Source organism: Quercus lobata, chromosome 2 (genome assembly GCF_001633185.2).
Source record: "Quercus lobata isolate SW786 chromosome 2, ValleyOak3.0 Primary Assembly, whole genome shotgun sequence".
Taxonomy (NCBI): Eukaryota; Viridiplantae; Streptophyta; class Magnoliopsida; order Fagales; family Fagaceae; genus Quercus; species Quercus lobata.
Window position 1 is genome coordinate 95,788,750 of NC_044905.1, and position 11,965 is coordinate 95,800,714.

General features: G+C 32.6%; 2 protein-coding genes across 2 annotated transcripts; both read right to left on the reverse strand.

The window, feature by feature from the left end:
• Positions 1–2,521: 2,521 nt before the first annotated feature.
• On the reverse strand, positions 2,522–4,958 carry LOC115974700 (putative EG45-like domain containing protein 1). The gene is made up of 2 exons (XM_031095177.1): positions 4,859–4,958; positions 2,522–2,796 (listed from the first exon to the last, which is right to left on the reverse strand). Exons 1-2 carry the CDS (start codon positions 4,956–4,958, stop codon positions 2,522–2,524), a joined length of 375 nt encoding a protein of 124 aa, XP_030951037.1.
• A 5,708-nt stretch (positions 4,959–10,666) lies between these two features.
• Positions 10,667–11,965, reverse strand: LOC115960669 (EG45-like domain containing protein). Its single transcript, XM_031079632.1, has 3 exons — positions 11,787–11,965; positions 11,008–11,284; positions 10,667–10,862 (listed from the first exon to the last, which is right to left on the reverse strand). The coding sequence occupies exons 1-3, from the start codon at positions 11,890–11,892 to the stop codon at positions 10,856–10,858; spliced, it is 390 nt and encodes a 129-aa protein (XP_030935492.1). The 5' UTR covers positions 11,893–11,965; the 3' UTR covers positions 10,667–10,855.

The window sequence follows — 11,965 nt, forward strand, 5'->3', positions numbered from 1 at the left end:
TTCTCTATTAATAAGTCTCATAAGAATCTTGCTTCCAAGAATGAAAAGATATGACGATAGTGGATCACCTTGCCTTAGGCCACAGCTAGGATTAAAGCTTTGACAAATTCCACCATTCAGTAAAAGAGAGTATTGGACTGTGGAGATGCATTGAAAGATGAGGTTGGAGAACTTTTCATTGATGCCCAAAGCCTTGAGAACCTTCATAAGAAAGCTCCATTCCATTCTATCATAGGCCTTGTGAAAGTCTAGCTTCACCCCTAAATAGCCCTTCCTCTTTCTAGTCTGCTTGAAGCTATGAACGATCACTTGAGCAAGAACCACATTTTTAGTAATACTTCTATTAGGAACAAAAGCTACTTGAGCGGGATCCACTATCTTATTTAATAGAGGTCTTATTCTATTCACCAAAATTTTGGATATTACCTAATAGCAAACATTACAAAGGCCTATAGGACGGAATTGATTAAAATTGCAAACTCCTGGTTTCTTTGGAATAAGTGAAATAAAGGTTTGGTTAAGATTCCTTAATAGCTAGCCATCTCGAAAAAAAAACTTTGAATTGCAAGCACCACTTGATCACCAACAATATCCTAGTAATGTTTATAAAACAAAGCTAGGAAACCATCTCGGCCAGGAGCCTTTAATGACTTCATTCCAAAAACCACCTTTCGAATTCTTCCCTGGAAGGAATTCTACAAAGCTCTCGATTTTCTTCCTCAAATATGCAAGGGGCAATTAAATTCTCCAGGTCTCTAGGAACTTGAGGATCGCTGGTTCGATACAAAGTCTTAAAATTTTCCTCAAAATAACTCTGAAAGTCAAACCTGTTATTTATCCAAGATCCATCATTCGATTTGATTTCCTCAATGTGATTTCTTCTCCTCCGAACAAGAGTGTAAAGGTGAAAGAATCTCGAGTTTCGATTACCCTCTTTCACCCTCTTTCAACCATTATGCATCATTATGCTCCATTTGTTCTTTCTTTCAATGATATTTCCATCACTTTTCTTGGGTTAATTTTAGAATCGTCCCTAGTATCTTCCCATTGGGGTAGTGGCATCTCAACTGACTTAGAGGTTGGTCCTCTCCGTAGGTCACTTGTCGTTTAACTTTGCTTTCATGAAGTGAACATTAGACTAACCAAACTATCAAAGGGTGTGCAAATTACTGCGGTTCAAAAGGGCTTCCCATTGAGGCTCCCCGTAACGTACTAGTTTTAGGATCCAGAAGGCTATTGCATCATGTAATAGTGAACCAATGATTGAGATTAAAAGTTAAAAACTCACTTTTAATTTTAGTCCTTGAATCAACAAAAATTTTAATCTACATTTTTTTTTTTTTAACTTTTTTAAAAAAAAATTTTCACCCATCTAACTTTTAGAGGATCTAAATCCTTGATTTCAAGTGGAAGGAACTAGTTTGTGTTTAAGGAACCATGGCATTCTTATCAAAGGATATGGTAAATTCAATTTGTGAGAATTTAAATGGGAGGTAGAGTAGAGGAGACAGTGATCAAACTTAAGACCTCCTACTATATATGATACCATATTAAATTATCAATTCTCTAAAAAGTTTAAAATATTGGAATATGGTAAATTTAATTATCTAAACACGCTATTTTTTTTTTTTTTTTTTTTTTTTTTGAGAAACCATCTAACCACACTATTAGTCTCACTATTAGTGCTAGTTGGACATGGCCTATAATATATATTAAGAAAAGCCAACTAAACCTGTTACTTCCATATGGTATCTAGATTTATTTTGTTTGTATATTCCAAGTACTTTTAGAGTACTCACGCATGAGATTCAACGAAGATCCAACAAAGGGCCTTCAAATATGCAGATCATTTAATATTTGGTTTAATTACTGAAAAAGTAAGATTAATTCTAGATGAAATGATGCACAAGCATGATACTGGATTTTTCCTTGAATTTTGTACTCTTTGTTCTTGGTCACAATAGCTCCCTATTGAATTTCATTGCTTTAGAGAGTCCCTTCCATTAAACTGACTTGATATTGCCTTCTTTTTTTCTTTTTCTTTTTTTCTTTTTTTAATACATCGATAATTAAGGGTGGGAAGATTTGAACCTTGGATATCTTCTTTGGAAACACTAATAAATACTAGTTGAGGTACAAGGCTCTTGACGACTTGGTCTTAACATATGTGTGTGTGTGGAAGTTTAGTTACAAAAGTGGTCAATGTATCTTGTAACAATCAGATTATTACTTGTACTATCAAAATGTGTATCATGTGAAAATACAGAATTGTGGATGACCACATGAAAAGAAGTTAATATTATAACATCTTCAAGTTTATTTGTCTTGTCTAATCATTTCTAAGGTGCAATATTCCTCTAAAAAAAACATTTCTAAGGTGCAATATTATTACAACAGTTACCAACAGCTTGAGCATTTACTCTTGTCTTTGAAGGACTTCAAACCCTGCAACCAACAAGGCAAAGAGACTACTTATAAGCAACTTTACACTGAAACCAACCTAGAACATAAATTGTTAGGCTTACTGGTTGTACTCAATGTCGATTATTCCTGCCACAGGATTAGCTATCTTGGCAAAGGCTTCTCTAGAGAGGTCCAATTGAGATGAGCATCCCGGACAGTGATCGACGATCTTCACCGTAACACTAGCACCCGTGCAAGGATGTGGTACGCCGTTATGGTCTCCTGTGCACCTAACAGTGTAAAATTTCCCGCATGCAGCACCACCATTCCAAAAGGCGTCACTAGCTGCTGCTATCATGACACCTTGGCCCTGGTTGCCATAGCATGCAGACGCTGTCAACACAAAACTAAGTCATTATTTAGAACAAAATGAACAAGATGGTGAAAGAGATCGAGGGAGGTCCATGTGGCCTTATCTCTTGTTGCAATTTTAATGGAGTAATGCTAGGGATGGATTACAATTTTTATTACTTAACTTTTATAAATTAATAAAGATAATAGTTTATAATAGTTTATAATAGTTTTTTTTTTTTTTTGATAATGATCCAAGAGGACCAATTATGTAAAGCTCATGTACTCTTAACCCTAATTCCAATAGAAATATAGTATATATACAAGGGTGGAGTCAGGAATTTTTGTTTGAGGGGGCTAAATTGTAGCACTAATATATTTATCAAGACAACCCCCACATACATATATATATATATATATATACACACATTTTTTTTATTATATATACACACTTTTCTATTTGATAAGTTATATATATACACAGACCCAACAAAAAAAAAAAAAAAAAAAAATTAGTATTTTTAATCAAAATTATGTTTGATGGCAATCTTTCATAAAATAAAATTCATTTTTTCCATTTTCATAATGAAATTCTTAGAAAATTTCATTTTAAATACAAATTATCAAATTTTATACTAAAGTAAGTAAGAAACCTTTCAATTGAACTAATAAAATTTTTAAAAATATGAATGATCCAAAACTAGGAGGAATAAATTAGTCTCTAAACATATTTAAAGCTATCTTACTCTAACCTATTATGTGGCAACTAAAGACACATTTCATGTATAGTTTTAGTGACAAGAATTTTTTAATGAGTCAATGACTTGTTAATCGCCACATAAGAGGTTAAAAAAGATAGATTCAAATATGTTTAATACCAAACTTTATCAAATATTTGACAGATATAAGAGTATATTTTACAATAAAAAATAGAATTGCGAAAAATAAAGTTATATCTTTATAACTATTAGAACAAATTTTTTTTTTAAGAGCATCATTGGACTAATTCAAATTTTGAGGGGGCCAACTCTTATTTTTATAGACTAAATTTTGAAAACATTAAAATAATATTATTTATATATATATATATATATATTTAAAAAATTTTCAAAATTTGGGGGGGGCCACCATTCAACACAGCTCTGCCCTGTATATATACCCTATTAAGGTTTATTGTATAAGGCACTTGAGCATATATAATAACAATGTAGCCATCAACGGCTTTATTCGTGAGTCGTCAGGTTGAACTACATAATTCTCTTGTGTTCTTTCCCTTTTTCATTGCTCTTGCTCACTACAATTTTCTATTTCATTTTAATCTCAACAAATTCTAGGAATATGCTTCAAATTTAGATATATAACCTTTACACATTAATGTGGCCCCAATCACTATTATTATTATTATTATTATTATAAGAAGAAGAAAAAGAAGAAACAAACATACACACACGAGGGAGAGTGAATGATATTCTAACACACAGACAAACCAAGGAATCCACTCAAAGGTCATTGTAGTTGTTATTATTATTATTAGTATGAGAAACAAATACACACACATAAGGGAGAGTGAATGATGTTCTAACATACAGTCACATCACAAAATTCACTTAAAAGCCATGGTAATTTTTGATAGAGAGTCATGCACACACATACACACACAAGGGAGATAAAATGAGGTTTTCACACAAAGGCACACTACAAATTCCATTCAAAAATCAAAGTAACTAATAAGTAAATGTGCAGCAAGTTATACTACACACTAATAACATACTTAATTTGATTGATAGTGATAAAAATGATATTTACAAAATTGATTCATTTGAAAATAATATTGTTTGTTTTAAATACAGCTTGTCATATCAACCGTTATAACAAAGATTGTGAAAAACTTTGTATATTATTCATATCTTTCTTTCGATTGGTAAGACAAATGTTCGTCCTCCTTCTTTTTCGAATGAAAAGTAATATATGCTGGATATTTATCCATCAACCACACTTATCAAAGGGGAAAAACTGTAATTCTGACCTACACCCTACACATTTCGTTCCTGCCATGAATAGATTTATAATTTCAAATAATCATTTAACATTTATAAATACTTACGAACATATTTAGTGTAAAATGTGGCGCTTCCCGTTATAGCTGAAGCTGCAGAGATAAGACTTGCAATGATACCCACCGTTAGAAAAACTCTCATCTCCATGTCTCCTCTTTCTTTCTTCGTATATATGTCTAAAAGCACAAAGGAGAGTCTCTAATATATAGCATCATGGTGCTCTCTTTCCCCAATAAGTAGCTGTAATCTCGAAAAGCCCAATCTCTAATATTGGTATGAATTTTGTTTTGGCTGCTTGGATTTCAATTTCCTACCAAACAAAACGAATTGATAGTTTACAAAGCGTATAATGCTATGTAAGTGTTAGCCTAAAATCTTATCTCTCACCAAAATGGAAAAAAAAAAAAAAAAAAAAATGGAATGCAATAAAATGGGTCATCACAATTATACCTCCGTTTGTTTGGACATTTACATTTTATGGAAAATAAATCATTGTCCAAAAATATTTTCTAGAAAATTATTTCATCTTTCTATGTTTAGCAACAACCTTAAAATGAGTTAAAAAACTACTTTTAACTTCCCTTATGTAGTTTGGTGCGATATAAAATTGTTTTAGAAATTTTCTTTTTATCCATTTTTGTTTTGGAAATGCTATGTCTAAACATTTTCACAATACTTTTACAAAAAATCCTAAGTGGTAATTTGTTTTTAGTTGTTATGAGTAGGCAAAAAAGTACTTTAAATTGTAGATTCAAATTAGAACCAATAACTACTTACCACCTACAATTTGTTGTGAAAAAGATATGGATGTAGCACTTCTCTTTTTTTTAATACTACAAAATATAGAAAAATATGAAAAACCACAAATATAGAAAAATACGAAAAACTATCTTCACATTTATAGCTCCATTTGTTTGACATGAACATTTTATGGAAAATGAATCATTTTCCAAAAAGTATTTCGAGAAAACTATTTCAATTTCCTATGTTTGGTAGCAATTTTAAAATAAGTTGGAAAACTATCTTTTAACACTTTTTTTTTCTATAGAGTTTTAACCTATGGTGTCCGCTTCTGATGATTGTGTTATTTATCATCAAACTAAACCATCAATCGATTTTTGGTGTAGACAGAGATTGAACCTCAAATCCCTAATTTAACCATCAGAAACTTTACCAGTTAAGCTAACTAGAATTCACTAAAATCATTTGGTGTGAGATAAAGTTGTTTTGTGGTTTGGTGTAAGACAAAGTTGTTTTCCACTAAAATTTTTTGAAAGACAACTCTATAGTAAAATATAGGAATTCAAGAGATAATTTTCCTTTTATTCATTCTTTTTCTAATACTACCAAGTATAGAAAAAAGTGAAAAACTACTATCTCCACATTTATAGCTCCATTTGTTTGGACATAAACATTTTATGAAAACTGAATCATTTTCTAAAAAGTATTTTCTATAAAACGATTTTATTTTTCCATGTTCAAATAAGTTGGAAAACTATTTTTTGACTTATTTTATGTAGTTTGGTGTGAGATAAAGTTGTTTTCCACTAAAATTTTCTAAAGAACAACTCTATAACTAAATATGGTTAGTCAATAAATAATTTTTCGGTTATCCATTTTTTTTCTAATACTACCAAATACAGAAAAACGTAAAAAACTATCTTTACATGAAGTTTTTCATCGAAACTATTTATTATCCATATCAAAGGTTGGATCTTCACAATTAGAGGATGCATACAATAATGACATGTGTTCCTTTGTGAATGCATATAGTAATGACATGTCATCTTTTTAAAAATTAAAGGAGCATACAAGATACAAGAGTGTAAAATGACTCATCTTTTACCATACCTTCCTTTTTTTTCTTTTTTCTTTTTTTTTTTTTGACAAGACTGCTCTACCATTCCTCTAATTCCTTTAGTTATTACCTATTAATTTCCTCATAAAATCATTTTTCTTAGACCTAAGCACCCATACATACTAACGTGTGATTCAAATGATTCATCGTCTATATCCCTTTAAATCCTTTTAGTTATTACATTTTAATTCCCTCAATGAATACGATTTTGGAAAAGATTATACCATTATTTAGAGTACACCATTATTTAAAAGTTCAATTATACCACAATATTTCTTTGAACCAAACGTTCTTTTGAAATAGCTAAAAATTTCATGCATTGGGCTTAACTCCATTACGCTTATATTCTTTTTCTTTTTTCTTTTTTTCTTTTTTTTAATCAGATTACGCTTATATTCTAACACTTAGCAAAGCGTGAGAATGAACGGTATAATCTATAGTGAGAAATTTGGTTAATGCAACAATTGTCCTCACTCGTAGTGCGTGCCGGTTGGATATGGCCTATAATATACTCAGAAGAGTCAACTAAATTTGTTTCTTAAGGGATTCTTGGAGATATATATATATATATATATATATATTTTTTTTTTTTTTTGGTATATTCCAAGTTGGATATGACCTTCTAGACTACTCACATAGATAAGATTCAAGGAAGATCCAGTGTCAACCAAGGCCCTTCAAATATGCACAACATTTAATACTTGGTTTAATTACTGAAAAAAGTAAAATTAATTTTAGGTGGAACTTAAGGGAAGCACAAGGACACAATTAATTAGGCAATTGGCAAATCTTATGCCCTTAGAATGTGTCTCATTACATACACGGCTGTTCATTAAATCTCATTGGGTTTATCATCGCGTACTTTTAGTGCGGTGGTTACTCTATAGGTATAATTAAGTGCCGGTAGGGTATGGGGAGCAAAAGTGTTGTTCATTAAATCTCATTGGGTTTATCACCGCGTACCCTTGGTGTGGTGGTTACTCCATAGGTATAAGTGCCGGTAGGGTATTGGGAGCAAAAGCTAGAGTTCAAGTCTCCAGGAGAAAGTTTCTCACACATATACACTTAGATTAGGTTAAAGTATAATTTTTATCTTGTATAAAATAAAAATAAATTCTCATTGGGCTTTGAGGCCTAAATCCATGTAGTTTCATCCATTATTATTAATAGGCCTGGGCTGAGAAAAGCCCACACATAAGAAGGCCCCTGAACAAAGTATAAATATTGGGAGGAACCAACAAGAGTTTGAAAGTGACACATGAAGAACCTCTCCATTTCTAGAAATATTCAAATTGCACATGCTTGATTAAGATGCTCTCCATTTCAATTTTCAAGTCATGTTCATTTCGTACATTCCACATACCAAAATTTATTATAAGAATTTCAAGGAGACACATATACCGGACTATACGCAGGTAATTTTGCATTGTCATTAAATTCTACCGCAATGTCATAGACCCGAAATTTTCAAACTACATACGTAGCAGCCGTGCCTAAATTTGCTTGAAAGTCGTTAATCAAAGGACAAACTATGTTATATCAAGTCTACATCGTCAATATACAAATTAAGATATTATCCAAACTTTGCCGTAAAGACTTTAAATTAAGATATTATCCACTCTCAAAAAAAAATTAAGATATTATCCAAACTTTTCCGTAAAGACTTTAGATTTTTGGCATGATTTTCAAAAGATTGAGTTTCGGTGACAAGAATAAACCCAAGCATGTGTAAATTATAAAAAAAAATATAAAATAATTCAACCCAACCAATCCACATGCACAAATTAAGGATCGTTCGAAGAAAAAGACCACCTATCATAAATTCATAATGAAGATATGCATTGTCGAGTTTACACGTACGCAGCCACATACAAAGCTCTAGAATGAAATAACTTCTTAGGCATCCTTGAAGACCTTTCTTTATCCACTGGACTTTCATAACCCATACCAAGTTCGTTGAACGTTAAATTTTCTGATTGAGCTCTAGCAGGGATCCTAGCCTTCATAGCCCTAAGCTGTGGAAACGTGCACGTATGGAGGTTAGGGATACCTAACAAATTAAGTGAGAAACTTTGTGTGGTGAGTGTGCTGCTAGAATTCAATATACTACCGAGATGAAGAACCAGCTGCTGAGGAGAAGAGTGGTGTGGGGAAGCCACTAAAGTGAAGAACAAACTATTAGATCAGCTCTAATTTGTTATTGTTAAGACAAGGAAAAAGAGTAGAAAGCAATTTTTGTATTTTTGTATGTATTAATTTTATAAGTAAAGACTTACATTTATAGGCACACCTATGAGTGATCAGTGATGTAAAAAACATACTGATAATATTGTGCAAGACTTAATGATGGCCTAGCTATTAAAACGACTTGGAGGATAAGCTTGGTAAAGACATTAGCCAACTGCGCTGATCAGTAGAAAAACCAAAACAAAAACGTATAGATCATGGAGTGTATCTTGTTGCAAATGATGATGCACAAAATGATAATCAATTTTATTATGTTTGGTGCGCTCATAAAACATGTCATTATGGACAGACTAAATAGCACCCCGGTTGTCACATACTCACAATAAATAGCCAATGTAGCATGTTGGGATGTACCAAAGGTTTTCTTATAACCATAAAGCTTAGAGGTGGTGATAGCTAGCTCATAGCACTCACCCTCAGTGTCAAAGAGAGCTATAACAAAATGTTTCTCACTATGCCAAAAAGTGGGATAATCCCTTGAAAGCAAGCAATTACAAGTGGTAGAGCGCCTATCAATAGGACCTCTTGCCCCTTATACATCTGAGAAAACTCGGAAATCTCAGGAAGATCGATTGGGATGAGAAAAGGAGACCATGAAAGAACATGACCTTCACATATCGAAGGATTTGAAAGACAATAACATAATGCATAGAACAAGGTGTTGTCATGAATTGACTAATCAGGTGGATAGCATAACCAAGATCCGGCTGAATGACAATGAAATATCAAACTTCCAACCAACTGACCATAAACAATCCAAGACAAAAGATTAAGATGCATAATTCATATATGTTAAAAGTGTGTGGTTAAATGATTAAATTTATCATATCCTAATAACTTAAACTTTTGGGACAATCATTAATTTAATATGGTATCAGAGCAACATCATCTATTAAAAGATAGTTTTGGCCCACACTTCAGACGGAGTTTTAGGGGAATATATGTGATTAAATAATTAAATTTATTATATTCTAATAGTTTAAACTTTTGAGACAATCAGTAATTTAACAATATATATAAAAGAAAGAATCCCTCTAAGTTGGGGGGTTTATTAGATACAAGTATAGTAGTTAATACAACATATATGGACACCACTTAACCCAAAATTTTACTTACGAATTCAAGCTTAATTATATTATATTAATTACACACCATATTTATTGTTATTCAATGTAGGATTTCACTAATAAGTATGTACCCAACATTATACATTTGATAGTGAAAGTGCAATTATTCGCCTGACCGTCTGCTCCCTAGCTAACATTGTGTTATAGGCGTTTAAGGTGTTGCGTACCAGCTCTTATTGCACCAGGATAGGAAGATCACAGGTGAATCGTTTAATGCTATTGGGAGTCATGCCCTTTGGCATGGATTATGGTCGCTGAAACTTTCACAAAAAATTAAACTTGTATGGAAGGCATGACACGGTGTGTTGGTAACGCAATCAAATTTGTTTAACCTGGGACATGAGTGTCCATAACATTTGAGTTAATGAAGTTGTCATATTGGCTCTAGATTTGAATCGGCTAAAGTTAAGCTACCGTTCACAAATGGGTGGTGCATAACTGCATATATATGTGCTGCTTGTAACCATGCATGCTTCTCATGCTTAAGCAAAGGAAGCTCTGATGAGATGTAAATTCTAACGTTTGGTGCCTTCTGTACATGTAGATATTCAAGTTGAATAAAATTGCCACCATTTTACTTCAAAAGAGAGAGAGAGAGAGAGAGAGAGAGAGAGAGAGAGAGAGAACTTATAAGCAGTAAATCTTTTATTTTTCTTATTGAAAATCATTACAAAGAAGTATTATTTCATCGGTATACTGCCAGTGATCATCCATGGAAAATGTCCAATTTCCATGAATTGCTTCTTATTTCCGTATAATTATGATTACTAGAGGTCTTGCTTTGGAAAACAGTCAATTCTCTTCGAGGAGAATCAAACCCTGTAAATCACAAAAGAGAAAAAGTAAGAAAAAAAATAAATTCTAACACATAAAACTCATCGAACAGACTAGAATTGATGGTAGTAAAACCGAGGAAAATGAATGTTATTCTTCGAAAATAAACTAAAGAATGTGTTAGGCTTACTGGGTGTAATCAATGTTAATTTTTCCAGCAGCGGGGTCAGCAATAATGTTGAAAGCCTCTTGAGAGAGATCAATTGTCGATTGGCATCCAGGAGACGGGCAGCGATCAACAATCTTAACAGTGACTTCACCCCTGCATGGCTGGGGTACCCCTGCGTTTGTAGGGCCTGTGCACCTAACTTTGTACATTCTACCACATGCAGCCCCATTTTCATATAGGGCATCACTAGCAGCTGCGATCATAACTCCTTGATCTTGGAAGCCATAACAGGCAGACGCTACAATAACATGGGGAACAAAATAAATTAAAGAAATAAAATTTCAAACCTAGGTACTATATAATCCTTAATTGTCAACAATTTTTTTTTCAGACTTTCTAGATGGTCATGCTATTACAAACTTTGAATATTATGCCGTAGGCTATGGTTTCCTAGATGATCATGCCTATCATGACAAAGAAAATTTATTTGATGACAATTTGTTTTTTTTTTTTTTTATGGAATAAAAAAATGGGACTCGAATGTGTGTTCAGTATTCCTGGCTCATTTAAACTCTATCATGCAAGGTGTAAGAGCACCATAGTACTAAATAGGGCAGACAGTACTACTACTTGGCCCATCAGAGCCTACGCCACCTCCTTGGGTGATATATTTGGTGACAAACTATGGTCTAACAAAGTTGAAATAATATGGGTGTATATTTATACATGAAATTATAAGACTAAAACAACAATCTAGCTCTACAAGTAGAGTAGCTAGGGTTTTATATATAGATACTTACGAGTATAAACTGTGTAATACGTGGCAGTTCCAGAAATGGCCGAAGCCACTGAGATAAGGCTTAAGACAAGCCCCAAGAAAACAAAAGCATGGATTTTGATTGCCATCTCAATTTATTGATAGAAAATTCAAGAAAGATTGCTCTCTATCCTCTAACAACACTTTGATTTTAGTGCATTT